The sequence below is a fragment of the Notamacropus eugenii genome, chromosome 6 (assembly GCF_028372415.1).
Source record: "Notamacropus eugenii isolate mMacEug1 chromosome 6, mMacEug1.pri_v2, whole genome shotgun sequence".
NCBI classification, from domain to species: Eukaryota; Metazoa; Chordata; class Mammalia; order Diprotodontia; family Macropodidae; genus Notamacropus; species Notamacropus eugenii.
Window position 1 is genome coordinate 104,817,951 of NC_092877.1, and position 18,764 is coordinate 104,836,714.

At 37.6% G+C, this 18,764-nt stretch overlaps 1 protein-coding gene across 8 annotated transcripts in view; it reads left to right on the plus strand.

The window, feature by feature from the left end:
• The first annotated feature begins 481 nt into the window (after positions 1 to 481).
• FIP1L1 (factor interacting with PAPOLA and CPSF1) overlaps positions 482 to 18,764 on the plus strand; it is a 105,801-nt gene continuing 87,518 nt past the window's right edge. For 4 of the 8 annotated variants that reach the window (XM_072620777.1, XM_072620778.1, XM_072620781.1 and 1 more), the window contains exons 1-5: positions 482 to 859; positions 1,973 to 2,012; positions 8,770 to 8,827; positions 11,294 to 11,397; positions 14,389 to 14,453. In XM_072620777.1, the coding sequence (XP_072476878.1) occupies positions 775 to 859; positions 1,973 to 2,012; positions 8,770 to 8,827; positions 11,294 to 11,397; positions 14,389 to 14,453 (352 nt within the window). In that variant the 5' untranslated portion in view covers positions 482 to 774. The remainder of the gene's footprint in view (positions 860 to 1,972; positions 2,013 to 8,769; positions 8,828 to 11,293; positions 11,398 to 14,388; positions 14,454 to 18,764) is intronic. The other 4 variants (XM_072620783.1, XM_072620784.1, XM_072620780.1 and 1 more) reach the window with 3 other exon arrangements.

Genomic DNA, 18,764 nt, shown 5'->3' on the forward strand with positions numbered 1-18,764 from the left:
ATAGGAAGACAGAAGGGCTCCACAACAAAAAGTATGAGAACTTCCTTTTACAAAATTATTTTAAAGCAATTTTGACGCTACGATGTGCCCCTGTCCATGGGCACGCAGAAGAAAGCCTGACTTCCTTCGACAAGGAGCAGGAAGACCTTTCCAGGGGGCGGCTCCTCCTCAAAAAGTCTAGCACCGTTCACTGAACTCAAACCGGATCGCTGTGTGCCCCAAAGCCAAGGGGTCACCGCGCCCGGCGCAGCGCTAATTCCGTATCCTTTCTAACACAGGACGTTTTTCTGAAGATGGAGCGGAAAAAAACACGGAGGAAAAAAGAAAACCGCGGACCTGAGGAAAGTACGCATGCAGGGCGGAAGCACACCTAAGCCAGAGAAGTCTGAAGCTGTCAGGACTGTGAAAATGGGAGAGGGTTCTGAAGGAGAGGAAGGATGCCCAGAGAGGCAGGAAATCGTGCTGGAGGAAGCTCCACCCTCTCCTAGCGTGCGGGGGAGGGGCAGGCGCTTGTCTCGCGTTCGCGCAAGCGCGCACGCAGGCGCACGCGTACCTGGCTGGGCTGGCCTCGCGTCGCGCCGCTGAGTTCGGGCTGCGCGTGCGCGAGCGAACCTGTGCTTGGGGAGGGGGGCTCGTCATCGTGATCGCCGCCTCGGTCCGCTCCTGTGCGGTTCCCAGTCCCGCGCCCTCACACTCCCCCATCGGAAGCGAAGCTCGGGGGGAAGGCCCGGCTGGTGGTCCCGGCATTTGTTCCCAGTCGTAGCCCGGACGGCCATGTCGGCCGGGGAGGTGGAGCGGCTGGTGTCGGAGCTGAGCGGCGGGACCGGTGGGGATGAGGAGGAAGAGTGGCTCTATGGCGGTACGCAACTCGGGGTCGCTCCTTTTCCCCTCCCCCCCCTCCGCCGGTTTGCTCCAGGCCTCTTCTTTCCGCGTCCCGCGGTAGCGGGGGGCGGCGGGCGTGCTTGCGCCTCGGACCCCGGGCCTTGGGCCTCCCTGCCCCGGCCGGGACGCTAGGCCCGAGCGCCGCGCGCGTAAACCCTTCGGGAGCTCCTCCTTCTGCACCCGCAACCCGCGCCTCCCCGGGGCCCCGGCTCCTAGCTCCGGACCCGGCCGCGGCCTGCCCGCCCCCTGGGGTGCGAGCCCCTGAGCGCCGCGGCCGCCGGAGCTGGGCTCCGGGCCCCTTCGGGCCGTGTTCTCCCCGGCCGTGGTGATGCTAGAAAGTCCACCAGAAATAAAACAAGTGGCGGCAAGCCGGGGGACTTGTTGGCACGTCCGTCGCAGACGGACCAGGTGGCTCAGGGCCCGCGAAGAGCCCGACTTGCTTGTTGTTGGTCTTTTTCCATTAGCCCTGGATGTAGCCAGACAACCTGAGCGCATCACCCGAGGAACTCACGAGCCCCACGCGCGGAGTTACAAGCTACTCAATAAGTGTTTGTGGGGTGCGTGGGCTTGGCCTCCCGCCTCCTACTGACGTGTCCTCCAGACACCTCAGCTTATCCCTTAGTTTACGTTTCCTGTAGTCACGTTTCGCCTGCTGATTTTCTGAGAGTCTAACCTTGTCTTGGATGCTGTTGGCCTGGATCAGGCAGACGGATGTTTGACATGTCCGAGTGACTTCCGGACACGGTCACGGCCTTGGAATTGCATAGTTAATAAGATGATACCAGGCTGTACCAAGCATCCATTTAATGAGACCAAAATTAGACTGTGTGCCAGGAACAATATCAATAGCATTAAATAAATTTTAAATGAGATTTTGAGACTCCAACGCCTGAGAAACTTAACTTAAAATATAAAAATAAGGTCAAATTTTCTATTTTTGAAAAATCTAAAAGCCGCAGATTTTTAGATATTTGTAAAAAAGAAACAGCTGTCTGTGACATACAGGGTGAATTTTGAAAGATTGGGTTAGTATTTGTGCTTCCAGTTTTAAAGATTCGTTGACAATTCATTTATGTTTTTTTCTTGACAGATGAAAATGAAGTTGAAAGGCCAGAAGAAGAAAATGCCAGGTTAGTGAAATTCCCGATTGATAGCGGTACTGATTATGTAGTGGTGCCAGTCTTACCATTGTTTATAGTTAGGAATTTGGACTTTATATGTGATGATCAAGGTTAAGCTGAAATCTGTAGTTGATTAAGGTTTTAAGGACCTGCTTCTAAAATAGAGAGAAGAATTTTCTAGTTTCTGTCAGGTGCTTGGGGATAGAGACTGAACCTATGATTTCGTGGATATTGAGAACTTTTGTGTGAGGAAACCCCTTCTGCCAACACAAGCTCCTATCTTCTCTGCAACCTGTAGTCTTAGAGTTTCCTAGAGTAATGAGAGATTAAATGAGCTCCGAAGTCACACAACCAGTATGTTTTAAGTTACCTTCACTGCTCGGTCAGCTTATGTGCCTTGTGCCATGCTGCTTCTGATGCTAAAAACTTAGGACATGGTATTTTTGTTATTTTCACATTTTTTTTGTTTTTCTTTTTTACTATTTACTACCTTACAGTGATTCAGTAAAACTATGTGCCAAATGGGGAATTTTCTGAGTTTATACATTCCTTAGGCTTTTCTAAAGTTCTAACTAGTATAGTAATAATACAGTGGCCAGGAAAATTACCCCTTCCCAATTTGTTTAAATGGCTTAATGCTTTATTAGTAGAGTATATGTTTGTTTGATGTGCTTGGGTGAATGTGTGGCTACCTTTTATTGAATTAATATACAAGAAATCTCCAGTCTATAAAAATTCAGTTTACCATCATCCTATATAAACAAATTGCCATCTATATGCTGCCCTGCCTCTTCTCCACTAAGTCCATAGATCAGTGTGAAAGAATTTCAGCTTATAGAGAATTTCTGGATACAGAAGAGACAGACCACTGAGAAGATTTAGGAGACTGGTTCATGTAATGCCTTTACTACTTAAACGCCTTCCTAGACTGCCATGTTAAAACTTTATAGTAGAAAGAGCAAGATATCCGAGTTGGAAGACCTTGGTTGAAAAGTGTCCTACACTTGTAGTTCTGTTACCTTGGGCAAGACATTTAACCTTCCTGAAGCTTTGGTTTCCTTTTCTGTAGAATGAAGGTATTTATACTTGTTCTTCCAACTTTACAGAGATTTTTTTGGAAAAAGTACTTATAAACCAAAAATCACTACATAAAAGTGGACTCCTTAATATTTTTTAATATCAAAGTTTGCCTACATTTTGAGTTAAGTAGATTTTTGGGAGCAAAATTTGGAATCTTATTAGTTTTCAATTTCTATGGGAAAATGTATTCCAGCTTTTTTTATAAGCTTATAAAAGGCAACCCATTCTTAAGTTAAAGACTACCCATATCAGTTCTGATTAATCTAGACTAAATTGTTTTCAATCTTTGCTTATTATTGCAGTAATCATATTTTGAGAAAGGACTCCTGAGGTACAGTCCTTTGTTAACATTAGATTAGTGCTGCTAAGTTTGTAAACCTAATTATACTATTTGATAAAGGTGATCATTGTTCATTCATGAACCTGAAAGACTGAAATTCTTAGTTTTGATTTAGTCATCTGAATCCTTAAAATTACAATCAGCAACAGTAACTTAATAAGTTTTATGAAATTAATTTAATAATTTAAAAAAAATTAGTACCATCTAAGTACTACTAGTGAATTTCATTTTGCGTTTTTGACTAAATTTTGAAAATTCACCTTTAATGATTAATGGCTCATTATGATTGGTAGTGATGGACTTAACATACCATTTTATGTTCCCATTCTAATGCATTTCTTAAGCAATTTGCTTTCATAAGAGTAGGAATCATGATGTTATTACATTTTATACAATCCCCCGTTGTAATGCAGTGAGTGGTCTGTAGGTAATAAATATATGTTTGATGAATGAGTAAGGGAAAAATTGTTAGAGATAGGATGAAGAAAGTCTTTGTGGAAAAGGGATCTTTTTAGTTGTGTTCATAGATTTAGAGCCAGAGTGTATGTTGGGTTATGTAGTCAAATTGTCTCATTTTACAGTTCAGGAACCTGAAACCCAAAGAGTGAATTACTCAGGGTCGCACAGATTATAAGTGACAACCAGAATGTGAACCAAACTCTTCTGACCTGAAATCACCATTCTTTCCATTATATCCCTAAAGTTTTAAAGGATGGGTGGGAATCCAACAGACTGTCAAGAGGGAGGACAGTTCAGGCAGAGAGCAATATTTTTACAAGCTTTTGTTATCAAAGAAGTATCATTAACCTGAAATTCCTTTATTTGATCATAATCTGTTCACATTCCACCTAACCTTCTATCTTGGAGCCCCTTACCCTGCTCCTCATCCTCATTGTGACTTCCATTTCTTCCACCTTTCAGGTCTTCCCCAGGCCATCACTCTTGCATTGGCTACACTCTTCCCTTGACCCTTTCATAAACCAGGTTTTATCCTATCACCTATCTTGCCCTGATAAGCCCCAGCCTTGAATTACTACCATCGTCCATTGCCTTCACTCCTTTTCATATGCTTGCTATTCAGCAAAGCTAAAGTAAATCATAAAATTGTGCTGATAATGCCCACTAAAATATATGTTATTTAATTTCAGCTGAACCCTCACTGGGGCATGGCAACCTTTTACACCTCCATCATTGATTCACTCTCCTGCTCACTGTAGCACCTTTTCATCTCTCATTAGACCTCCTGCTTGCCTCCCCCTTCCCTCTCAGCTGAAAGCCTTACCTCATATTTGACTGAAAAAAATGAGGCCATTTTTTTAAAAGCTCCCTTTTCTCCATCTCACCTCACTTGTGTGTCTTGTGAACAACTTCTATCTCTTTCTTCAAGTAGCCCTGTTCTTTGGCAAGACAAATCCCTCTATATGCACAAGTGATCTTGTTCCTTACAGTATTCCCTACTAGATTGACAGCTTTCTTACTATTCTTCAATATTTCTCTATCTACTGACTGCTTTCTGCCCTCTACAAACAGAGCTATGTTTTCTAATTCTCAGAAAAATCCTCTTTATTTTTTAATCCCATCAAAATAGCATCCTATTCCCTCTCTGTGCTTTCATGACTAAATCTTTGTTTAGGGTGTTCTTGTACTTCCTTTCCTCTCACTTTCTTAACTCTCCATGGTCTGGTTTCCAACCTTATCATTTAACTGAGACTCCTCTTCAATGACAGCTTGCCATGATCTCTTAGTTCCCAAGTCTAATGGCCTTTTTTCAGTATTCCTCCTTTTTGACTTCTCTGTACCCTCTTAATTCAGTTCTTCACTCTTTTGACCTTGGTATTCTCTTCTCCATCTTTTATGACATTGCTTTCTCCTACTTATCCTACATGTTTGAACGCTCCTCAGTCTTCCCTGCTGAATCTTCATCCTGGTTGTGTCTGCTCTCTTGGGCCCTCTTCTTCATCTATATTATTTTGCTTGGTGATCTCATCAGCTCCCATAGATTCAGTTATCATCTCTATGCAGATTTTTCTTAGATCTTTTATTCAACCTTAACTTCTCTCCTGACTTCATTTTCAAACATCTGTTGGATGGGATGTCCCATATACACCTTATACACAACATTTCCAAAAGTGAATTTTCTCCCCAAATTCTTCCTTTTCCAGACTTCCCTATTATAGTCATGAACACTGCTGTCCTTGATTCCTCACTCTTTTTCACACAAACACTCCCCAGCCCCCCATCACAACTTTCACTAAGTCTGCTTCATTTCTACCTTTGAAACATCTCTTGCATTTACTACCTTTCTTTCCCTTGACACTGGCATTATGCCTGGATTATTGCAGTAGACTGCTAGTTGGCCTGATATTTCCCCACTATAGTCCACCCGCCACTCACCTATCAAAGTGATCTTCTTAAAGCATGGTTCAGACCTTATCACCAAATCCATTAAGGTATGGTGACTCCATATTACTTCCATAATCAGATAAAAATAGTCATCTTATTTTTCAGAGCCCTTCAGAGCCCACTACACTTTTCCAGTCATTGTCTTTTTCCAGGCTTTACCTCTCCATGTATTCTAAAATTTAGAGCTGCTGGCCTCGCTTTTCTTCATCTATGATTCTTCTTCTCCTATTTCTATGCATTTTCTCTGGCTGTCCCTATGCCTCAAGTTTTCTTTCTCTTCCCTTATGTCTCCTGACTCCTCTGGCTTTTTTGATGTCTCAGCTACAATCCTTTTACAAGAAACCTTTCTGAATCTTCCTTAATTCAAGTGCCTTTCCTGTCAGTTTATCTTTAATTTATCCGAATGTACATGGTTTCTTCTATTCCTGTCCGTCCGTCCCCCCCCACTCCATTAGATTCTGAGAGCCTTGAGAGTAAGGACTGTTTTTGCCTTTCTTTATATCTCCAAAACTTAGCACACTGCCAGTCACATAGTAAGTGCTTAATAAATATTTGTTAACTTGAAAGTGGATTTATTCCTTACTTTAATTTATTACTTAAAAGAATCTTCGTGAATTACTGTAACTGAAACAAATTATACTTCATAGCTAGCAAATTGGTAGAGATGATGAGAGAAGTAGATACTTCATGTTGGAGGTGCTGGGGGAAGACAGGCACACTAATAGCCTATTGATACAGCTGTTAATTTCTCCAACTATTATGGAAACAATTTTGGAATTTTTTTAAGTGAGTAAAATGTCCATGCTTTTTGATCTAGAGATCCCGTTGCTAAGTATATACCTTAAGGTGGTTTCTGTCAAAGACAGAAAGGTTCCGCGCGCATGCATGTTTATATATATGTACATATATGTGCCAAAATATTCATTGTAATGCTTTTAAAAAATTAAAACTTTAGTGGTATCTTTTTATTACATGCATTTCCTGATGTATCCTTCCTGTATAAAAAGGAGATCTTCCCAGATTTTCCTAGAAAGCCATCTTTTAAAGTTTGACATTATATATGGTATTCCACACCCATGAATGCTCACTTTCTTCAAAGAAGCAAAGTCTTTTCACTACAACACTTTCTGTGGTAACAGAACTGGAAGCAAAATTGTTAGGAGTAGGGAGTGGCTAAACAAATGGTGGTCTGTAAATGTAGTATTGTGCCACAAGAAACAAGGAATATAGAAGTTAACTCTCTATAGATATATTTGTTTATTTATTGTAGCAATGTAAATGGAAAAAACAATAAATAAAATTGAGCAATGTGTAAATTATAATGATCAAGAAGAATTCAGAAAATGTACCTCCTCTTGAAGAGGTGGAGGATTAGGGACATGGGGAGATGAATATGCTGTCAGGGGTTGACTTCGGTTGTTTGTGCTGAATTTTTAAAAAATATTTTGTTTCTTGGAGTGATCTATATTTGAAAATAAATGATTTTAAAACAAAAAGTATTAATAAAACAACAAACACTTTAAATACTGTAAATCTAGTTCAGAGAACATTTCACTTAATAATGAAAATATAAAGCTTTTCCTGAACCATGACACCAATACTTTAAAGAATTTTGATAGGCCATCTGGTTGCTTTGTACATCACGATCCTTCTCTGCCACATGTGTTTATCTTGTTTTTTTAATCAGTTTTTGTTGATGTCTTTTTTTAACATCATCTTAATTTGTTCCAATGTCCTTCCCTCTCACAGAGCTCTCTCTTAAAACAAATACTGTTTTTTCAAAGACAAAGAAAGGGAAAGGAGAAGAAAGTCTCTGAAAATATGTTTATATAATATACAGTACATGTGAACCACCAACCTCTGCAGAGGGATAGCATGGGAGTATCTTCTCATATCTCTTCCTTCAAGTTATGCTAGTTCTTTGTAAAAGATTTTGATGACTTAATTTTTTGTGGGTCTTTTTCATTTACATTGTTGTATAGGCATCATGCATATTGTTTTCTTGGCTCTACTTTTACTCTTGTCAATTCACGTAGATCTTTTCATGCTTCTCTGTATTCATCACATTCATTATTTCTTATAACATGAGGTTGTTAATGATTCCCACTGTACAACTCATAGATATTGGAAACTTCTTTCTAGCAATGACTTAATATAGTACCAGAAAATACTATTTTGGTCATAGTATAAACATTAGTGTTTTTTTTAACTCTTATATAAGGTACTGTGATGGCAGTAGTCACGTTAATCCTGTAATGAAAAAAGGAAAAGTAAAGGAGCTCTTTGAACTGATTTCAGATTATAGGAACTTTAAGGTCAAATTTGGGTATAGTAGTCTTTACCAAATCAGAGGACATTTTTCTATATAATCACTTAAAATAGTTTCCAGGTACTTGCTATTTTAAACTACTGTTAATTGGCAATTAAATTATAGGTCATTGGTTTAGAGAACGGCTAGCATAAGTACTTCTCATCAGCCAAAAGTAATTGTAATTGCATTTGAACTCATAGCCCCATGATATAGTAAGAAGAGCACTTAGATTGGGGTCAAGAGACCCATTTTGAATTCTGTCACTTAGTTGTGTGATGATCATTGATTCGTTTTACTTGCCCAAAGAGGTGTTCTTATCTGTAAAGGCTTTGTAAACCTTCTATCTACTTAGTTATCTAGATAGTCTAATGTCATTTTTTGTTCCTTTTGCTACATCATCATATTCCATTGTATTTTCATTTGCATATGTTCTTTCTCTTTACCACCACAACCCCAACCCCTCCTCACCCTAAAGAAGACTGTACGTGGTTTGAAGCCAGGTACCATTGTCTGATTTCTGGTAGTCAATTATATTTTTGTGAATGAATAACCTTAAAAATGCGAATGTAGTATACGATAGTACTTATACACTATTTATGTAATAACTGACTTGAGTGTATTATTTTTTAAAGTGCTAATCCTCCATCTGGAATTGAAGATGAAACTGCAGAAAATGGGATATCAAAACCGGTAAGTTTAATAACATCAACTATCAGACCAGTAAAATTTTTATATCCTTTAGGGTGTTTCGTAGAGAAGTGTTTTTCTTTGCTTAAAGTAAGCCTTTATGAATATAAAACTTGATATTATCAAAAAAAAAATTAGATTTGTAATCTAAACATCCAGGAACCAATTAATAGTGATTGCGAGTAAACAAGGCACTTGTCTCTATTATCCTCAGTTCCCTTATCCATAAAATGGGAATAATATTATTTCCAATTACTGCACAAGATAGCTTTAAGGAAAATACTTTGTGAGCTCCAAAGAATTCAAGCTTTTGTTACTGTTATTTTGTTCTGCTTTCTCAGAATATTATGTTCTGAGGGGAACCATAGCCAGAATAGTTTGCTCATAATGGATAGTCATAAGTAATTATCCTTTCAATTTGATAAGGTTTTCTAGTGCCTACTACGTCAAAGAATCACAACATTTTAGGCACTGAGTTACAGAGTCCTTGTGTTACATCCAAACTATGAAATTGCTCTGTATTTGTCAGAATGTTTCCTGGTTTTGAGCCAGAATGGACAACTGTTCTGTCATAGTGACTAGGTCTCCATTGGAACTCTTCTTCCCTGCTTGCTGCTACCTGGAATTTTTCCCCTTCAACCCTCACCCCCATCCGTTGCTCTTGTACAGTTTGCCCTCCTGTCACTCTCTTTCCACCTTAGACTAGTCCAGCATCTGATGGTAATGGCAAGGGAAAAGGAGAATATGCAAACCCTGCCATTCCTCTACCCCATCCCTCTTTCACACATTCCTATCCTTCCACTCCCTTAGCTTCCTGAGTGTTTAGGTTTTACATTCACCTAAACCCAGTTCTTTTGTTGAGATAAAGGATAGTTTGAATCTTACTTTCTTCTGAAATATTAAAAAAAAAAATCTTAATTACTTATTCAGAGCCCCACCATTTATTGCTTAAATGTACATTTTTTTACAGGATCTAATTAAAAAAAGAGAATTGGGAAAACAAATAAGGGAAACTTTTTAACTCCCTACATATTTCTTCCATTTTATCATGTAAAATTCTTTGAACTTTAAAAGGTCTATGCATTTTAGGGACAGGAAAATTTATTCAAAGCTATGAAACTAGACTCCTTTGTATTTGATTTTTCAGGACCTCACATAGTGTCTGTCATGTAGTAGGCACTTAATAAATGCTCATTAATCAATTGCTTGATTCCACATTAGGCTTGAGAGGAAATCTGTTGGGAGACAGTAGTTGGTACCATAGAAAGGAAAGTACTCATGTGTTTATACATGTATCATTAAATAAGGTTTTAGGGGAGAGAGTTATTAAACCAAAAAAGGGGTAAGGGTGGGCATGTAGTTGAGCATAAGAAAAGAACAGCTAGAGCCAATCCAAGCAGTAATCTCCATATTTAGCCCTGGCCCTTTCAAGTCCATATCTGAATCCTTGCATTCTCCTTCTAGCTTCTCACAAAAGTAGATCACCATTCTCTTAGAGTGACCTGGGTCTAGCTGAGGGAGTTCCTGCTCTCACTACTTTTAGGCAAGGGTATTTATCATGTGACCCTGGCAAACCAAGAGCTATAAAAGGCATTTTCCCCATAGAGATATTGTGGCACGTAATATTTAGATTCTATAAAATTTGTGTTATGAGTTAATTTAACTTAGAGGGATTGCTTTTCTTTGAAAAGATTGTTCAAGTTAAGCAACTTAAGAAAAGACTGTTTGGGACACAATAACCTAAGTTTGGTACTGTCTATGTTTAAAGACCATGGATTTAGAGCTAGAACAGACTTCATTAAAATTGTTAAGGCCAACCTCTCCTTTCCTTCCCCCCCATTACCTCCTCTTTTATAGATGAGAAAACATGGGTAATTGAGTCAGAATTCAAACCCAGGTTCAGTGGGATAGCACTAGGACAGTATTTTGACAATAATCATGGTCATTTTCAGATATGTATATGGACTTGCTATATGGGGCAGTGTTTCTACTCAGGATTCTGTCAGTGAGATAAATATTTTCACCTTTTCTCAGGAGAAAGGCAAGACCAGTGAATTGCCCAGCTTGAGCCTTTTCCTTCTAGCATTGTTACTCTGGTTCATCTCTTTATTAGCTTCTTTGTGTTCGGACACAAAACAGACAGTTGGAACCAAAAAGATAGCTCTCTCACAAATAACACACACATTTACCTCAAAGAAGAGAGGTGTATAGATACAGCTACACAAATATTTATATACTGATGTATGAGAAAAATATGCCTGAATTCTTTACTTCTCTTATTTCACACGTAGTATCAAGCTCAGAGTTGGAAATGATAAAACTAACTGATCATCCAGTGAAGGAAGATTGTCTTCCCAAGATAATTAAGGGAATTGTGGTTCAGTGCCACAGTATACCTCTTTCAACCCTTGTGAATCTTTGATGATACATTAGGTAACTGAAGAATCTTTTAAATTATTCTCTATGTAGAAGGTGACTGAGACAGAAGATGATAGTGAGAGTGACAGTGATGATGATGAAGATGATGTTCATGTCACCATCGGTGACATTAAAACTGGAGCACCACAGTATGGGTGAGTTAACTTTCCAAAGAGTAAACTAAAAGCCTTGTGAGACATAAAAGTGTATGTATCCAACCAAAGGAGTTGTTGCTGTGTTCTTTTTCCATTTCACTACCATTCCTTAACCTAGGAAATCAAGTAAATCTGCATTAAATTTTTACTACAAAAAGTGTTACATTGTTTTGCTGAAGTTAAAAGGGGAAAAAAACTTGTCCAGTTAAATGTATAGAGTTTCTTTTTCACAACTATGTATATACTACCTAATATCACTTGTTCCCACAAAAATGTTAAGTTAGGTAAAATATCACATGAAGGCAGTTCCATAGGGGTAATACTCACATACAGACCAATTTGGTGTAATTATAAATGCTTTTACATGGAGAGAAATTAATATTGTTGAGGCTCAAGTGCTCCCTTGAATTGTCCCCTGTCATCCAGTTTACATCCTCAATAACTGATTGAATAAGGTTCCAATGAAATTTCCAGGCATAGGGTGAGTTATACCATCCTCCAGGACAAAACAAACATATATGGTAGTTAGGATATGCTTGTATATCTCCCTTTACCATGGTTTCTTATTCATTGGCTTACCCTAACCAGGGTTCAGATTTAAAATTTTTTTCTATCAAACAAAACAGTAACAAAAACAAATTCATTGGGTTCTTGGGGTTAGTGTCCATATTGTTGTCATCTCTCATTCCTTTTTTTATTTAGTATTCACAGTTTAAGAAATAAAACACCTAATTAAATGTTTCACTACACAATTTATTCCATTTTGCTGTGTTGATTCATTATTCTCTGCATATTATTAGGTATAGTTTACCTTTCATATTGTCAAACACTGAAAACAAATAAAATAATTTTAAAAATAATTTACCTTTCATTATAGCACATAAAGTATTGTATGTCAGTTTTTGCATTAGAAGAAAAATATATTGTATTAGAGATTTTGGTGTCTGCAGAGAAAATTAATTGTCTTTTATTTGCAAATCCTACCATGACATTATAGACTCAGGAGGACCTTGGGAATTTAACCAGTATGTTGACATAGCTACCAGACATTTTAGACAAAGTTGCATTTAAACCATCCCAAATATATGAGAATCTGTCTTTCCAAAAAAAAATATTGGCAAAATGTAGTTTTTCAGCCTCATACAATAACACCGTGTAAGTCACATTGTCAGGAAAGTCTGCCTTATGCCAGAATACCCTACCCTTTATTTTAAGCCTGATTTTTTTCCTTTTCTTTTGTCATTTATAGAGAACATCTCATTATCTAATTGTTCAGTTAAATAGCATGAATAGGAAACAAGATTTTGAAAATTATATCAGCCCACATTTTTTTATAGTCATATAGTTGACTGAAATATTAAATCCTTGTGTATTTATTGTTTTAATGTAAAAAAAAAATTTATTTTATAGAGGAAAGTGGCATCAAAGACACGGTGCCTGTAATTCAAACATTAAAAATTATAGATGGTGCCTGAAAGGATGTAACAGTACAAATACCTTTGTTCAGTCCTCTGACTATTAACATCACACAACACATGATTTTATGTCTTGTTACATAGGAAATGTATGCACAGTATATAATCTGTAGCTAAAAGGGGTTCTCTATACATGGTGAGGTCCTCCATGTGCTCATATTTACAAAGAACACTGCTTGACTGCAATAATCCCAAAAACATTGCAAAGTCTATGTGATGAAGTCACTGTTCAAATGAAAAAATTTGAATAACTGTCCACAAAGGAAACAAATGAATTGTTGTTTTTCAGATGTGCAGTCGGAGGACAATTGCTAGAGCTTGTTCAGTAGTATATATCTTAAGCAGATACTATGGATAAACAAGGAACTGGGCCCAGAATTGAATAGGAGGAAAAGAGCAGCCTTGCTGGCACTTAAGAAATTACTTTGTGTTTTAATGACCTCCAAACCTTTTTCTTCTGTAATTGTAGTTGGTCATTTTGTTGAGTCCTTAATTCTTTCAGATGTGTTTGTCTTTATAATGTAAAATGTTTCCTTGGTCCTACTTGTTTTACTCTGCATCAGTTTGAATTTATCTTCCTAGGTTTTTATGAAATTATCCATTTCATCACTTTTTTTCCTTTCATCATTTCTTTGGCACAGTAATATTCTATTGCATTTGTATTCCATGATTTGTTCAGCCATTCCTCAATTGATGAACACGTTCCTTAGTTTCCAGTTTTTTGCTGTTACAAAAAAGCGGCTTTAAATATTTTTGTACATATTTGATCTTTTTTTCTTTTTAATTTCTTTGTGTTATAGTCCTTCTTAGTGATATCACTGTGTCACAGGTTAGTGAAGTTTTAAACCTCTTCTTTGAAACAAAGGCCTGTCTGTTTCAACACATTATTGATGATAGTCCTAAAACATCAGAATCTTAAGTGGCTTTGAAAACTTCTAAGTTTCCATATTTAAAGTTTGTGTTCATCCAAAAAGCAAAGGAAAGGTTCACAGTTAAGTCTTTTTTTATCATAAGCTGGGGTCAGATTTTTCCTGTAGGAATATCTTGCCAAAATGAAGGAAGTTTGTAGGGAGACAAGTTGTGATGAAAGGCCATTTCCTTTGGACTAAACTTTCTTCCCCCAAGACTACACATAAAGCATAAAGTACGTTTAATCTGTAATGTTAAACTTAAAATATTTGATGAAATCACAAAATAATTGCCACAGGAAGGAAATAAAATGCACAACAGAAAAGTGCTTTAAGTAGTGCTGAAAGTAGTTTTGAAAATAAAAATAATATAAAGTTAGGTAAGCTCATCTTAAGGTAGGATTCTGCCTAGTACAATGTTGACTATCTTTGAACTTCAACCTAGGGTTTTGAATCTTTAAATTAATGTATCTTTTAATGTAAATTGTCTTGATGAGTAAACAGTAATTCATTCAGATTTTATATATGTGTAGTTTATCTGAATGCATTGGAATTTTTGCTGATTTAATACTTTGATTAAACTTCTTAATGTAGTTTTTTTCTCTTAGGAGCTATGGAGCAGCACCTGTAAATCTTAATATCAAAACAGGAGGAAGAGTTTATGGAGCTGCAGGTAAGATTTGCATATTGGCATGAGTAGAAATCATTGAAAATATTATTGGTAAAAGTTATAATTCAGGAGAACTTAAAAATCAAGTGTTAAATGGTACTAACATACAAACAAGTTAGGAACTTTATTCACTAAAGCTTGCCATTAACCTTTTTATATGACATTTCCAATAAATTGTATTTGTTCTGACTTGTGCAATAAATTGGCAAAACCCCAACATGTAATTTGTATAAATATCTTCTATTACAATGGTGCTCAGGTATCTCAGTCTGTCACACCACCCAAGTATGCCCATGGAGAGGATATCTTCCATGATAGTGGCAAATACATTTTGCCACTATATGTCTCCTTGTTTTATGTCTCACTTGACAATTATCAGAGAGCTAACAAAGTTATTTTTATTTTTGTAATTATCAAGAAATTATATTTGATTTTGTGATAATGAGATACAAATGTTGCAGTTGGACCTTTTAGGAAGCATTTTGCTACGTAGTTGGGGTTTCTAAATTCTGGCCTTTACCCCCTGTTTTTGTATGACTGGCAAAGTAACAGCAAGAATGTTTTTTTACATTTTTCTGTGTTTTATAGTAATTAAAAATGTACCAGCTATTTTTAGTTATAAGAACAGGCTTAAAGCCTTGACCCTCAAGTGAGTCAATAGTATGCCAACCTATTCTCTATAGAATCAGATTTTTAGTAATCAAGTGAGATGTTACATTCTCTACAGTTATCATTCAGTTGAGTGATGATTGACTTTTAGGAAAATCGTAGCCATTTTAGTGTGTGCTTAGATTTCTCATATTTTACAGAAATGGGAAAGTAGTCATGTTCACTTGTGATTATTGAAATTCTGTCTTGCTATATGCATATATGCTTATATGTATACTTATGTAAAGTCCAGAATTTTCGCCAGATATTTGCTATGCTTGCTGTTTTCAGATACCTTGATGCTTAACCCTTCAATGACCGCCAATTTATTTTTTTATGTTTATTTATTTTTTTTTGGTTTTCAGCATTCATTTCCACAAAATTTTGAGATCCAAATTTTCTCCCCATCTCTCCCCTCCCCCCTCCCCAAAACACTGAGCATTTCTGATTAGCCCTTCCACCAGTCTGCCCTCTCTTCTACATCCCTCCCTTCCCTTATCCCCATCTTCTCTCTTTTTTTGTAGGGCAAGATAAATTTCTATACCCCATTAACCTGTATTTCTTATTTCCCAGTTGTATGCAAAAACAATTCTCAACATTCAGTCCTAAAACTTTGAGTTCCAACTTCTCTTCCTTCCTCCCTCCCCACCCATCCCCACCAAGAAGGCAAGCAATTTGATATGGGTTATATATGTGTAGTTTTGCAAATGACTTCCATAATAGTCATGTTGTATAAGACTAACTGTATTTTCCTCCATCCTATCCTGCCCCCCATTTATTCTATTCTTTCTTTTGACCTTGTCCCTCCCCAATAGTGTTTACATATAATTGGTCCCTCCTTCCATTGTGCTCCCTCCCACCATCCCCCTCACCCTGCTTATCCTCTTCTCCTCTACTTCCCTATGGTGTAAAATAGGTTTTCATACCAAATTGAGTGTGCATGTTATTCCTTCTTTGGACCAAATGTGATGAGAGTAAGCTTCACTTTTTCCCTCTCACCTCCCCACTTTTCCCCTCCATTGAAAAAGCTTTTTCTTGTCTCTTTTATGAGAGATAATTTGCCACATTTCATTTCTCCCTTTCTTCTCCCAATATATTCCTCTCAATCCTTAATTTTATTGTTTTAGATATGATCCCTTCCTATTCTACTCACCCTGTGCTCTCTGTCTATATATATATATATATATATATATATATATATATATATATATATATACATATATATATATATGTATGTATGTATGTATGTATGTATAAATGTATATGCATATAATCCTCCAAGTACCCAAATACTGAGAAAAGTTTCAAGAGTACAAATATTATCTTTCCATGTAGGAATGTAAACAGTCCCTTATGATTGCTCTTTCCTGTTAACCTTTTCATGCTTCCCTTTATTCATCTGTTTGAAAGTCAGAATTTCTTTTCACCTCTGGTCTTTTCATTAAGAATGCTTGAAAGTCTTCTATTTCATTGAATGATCATTTTTTTTCCCCTGAAGTATTATGCTCAGTTTTGCTGGGCAGATGATTCTTGGTTTCATGAAAAATGATTTCTAGGCTCTTTTTTTGATCATGGCTTTCAGGTAGCCCCATAATTTTTAAATTGTCTCTCCTGGATCTATTTTTCAGGTCAGTTGTTTTTCCAATGAGATATTTCACATTATCTTCTGTTGGTTTTGTTTTGTAATTTTTTGGTTTGTCCTAAAGTCATTAGCTTCCATCTGCTCCATGATCATTTTTAAAGAACTGTTTTCTTCAGTGAGCTTTTAAACCTCCTTTTCCATTTGACTAATTCTGCTTTTTAAAGCGTTCTTCTCATTGGCTTTTTGGACCTCTTTTGCCAATTGAGTTAGCCTATTTTTAAAGGTGTTATTTTCTTCAGCATTTTTTTGGGTCTCCTTTAGCAAGCTATTGACTTGCTTTTCAAGCTCTTCCATGGCTTGAGACCATTGCATATTTATTTTGGAGGTACTGGATGCAGAAGCCTTGACTTCTTCTTATATTATGCTTTGTTCTTCCTCATCCAAAAGGATAGAAGAAGATACCAAGAAAGTAACTTTCTATAGTTTTTTTTCCCCTTTTTTGGACATTTTCCCAGCCAGTTATTTGACTTTTGAGTCCTTTGTCAAGAGGAGAGTATACTCTGGGGACCTCTAAGTTCTCAGTTCCTCCAAGGTGGCATAATCAAGGGAGAGGAGTTTACTCCTCTCCTGGCCTGTGCACTGGTCTGGGAGCAGCCAAAAACTTTCCTGCCCAGAATTTGAGAGTAGTAGAATTCCCTTTCCACAACTACCTCCAGCTCTGCAACAAGCAGGGCTCCTCACTCCTGGGCTGAGATTTAGATCAGCTGCTCAATTTCCCCCAGGGGCTTTAGGGGGAGGGCTTTACAAATGGAGGCTGCTGCTGCCTGGGGCTGAGGCTAGGAGAGGACCTTTCTCCCTTGTCACTGAGGTGAAAAAGCTTTGTTACTGACCTTTGAAGCTGCCTTTGGTGTTTGTGGATTGAGGGATCTGAGAATCTCCACTGTTTCTGGGGATTCCTCCCTGAGGCCAGTTCAGGTCCTGTTCCTCCCAGTGCCATGTTGCAGAGGCTGGGCTGTGCTCCCCTCCGTGTCCTGTGTGATAGACCTTTCCTGTCAACCTTCCAGGCTACCTTGGGCCAGAAATCTCTTTCTCTCTGTCATTCTGTGGCTTCTGCTGCTTTAGAATTTGTTGAAGGTTAGTTTTTACAGGTATTCTATGGGCTGTGGTAGAAGAGCTAGGAGTATGTCCCTCTTTCTACTCTGCTGTCTTGGCTCCGCCCCCTGACCTGACCCTCAGTTTCTGTCCCATTTACCATGGATCTCTGTGTATAGTCTTTTATGGATAATGACCAAGTACATTTTTTCTGTCATTTTCATCTCTACTAGCAGTGGATCAGGGGAGGTAATGCTGGAGTCCAAATGTTATAGCTTTACTGTCTTTGATCATGAAACCATTTTTAGAGTAAATTTGTTTGACCTCTACAGTTTTTTGTCTCTTCTTTGTCTATCTTCCAGTTTCATCATTGAAAACCTTTGGAATGTCTTCTTAGGTTGGGTCTGTTGCCAAATTTTCTTCTAGTTTTACTTTCCACCATTTCTCGCTTAGTTGATATTTAAAACTCATAATAGTCTTAGTCGCTGTATCTCTACTTGACAAGGAGACCAAGTATATGTTGAAGTGGTTTCTAAGTTCTTTTGGTTTCCTCTGGACAATTGATTTACTTGAGTAAATAGTTTTCAGAAAATTTTTATAATCTGGGTTGATACTTCATCTACTTCCTTGTTTTTTTAAGTACTGATAGTTTTTTTAGGTCAAGTTGAAGCTTTTATTTGCACAACAGCACATCTTTTTGTCACTTTTAGTCTTCTGGCTTTTTTTTTCCCCCCAAATCTTTATGGTAACAATATACACAGCTGTTATGTGGCACTCATCATATCCATTGTTTGCTACGCTTCTCTTGAAGGAAGTTTTCAAGTTTGACAAACACGAGGCTGTATTATGCTCATTTGTCCTCTCATTTTACTTATGATGATATTTTCCAACTTTTTTTGTCCACGTTTGCATTGAAGACATTCAGTATCAATATGTTTAATTAATTTGTTAAGTATTATTGAGTCCTTCATAGAGTTTCTGTAACCTTTTTC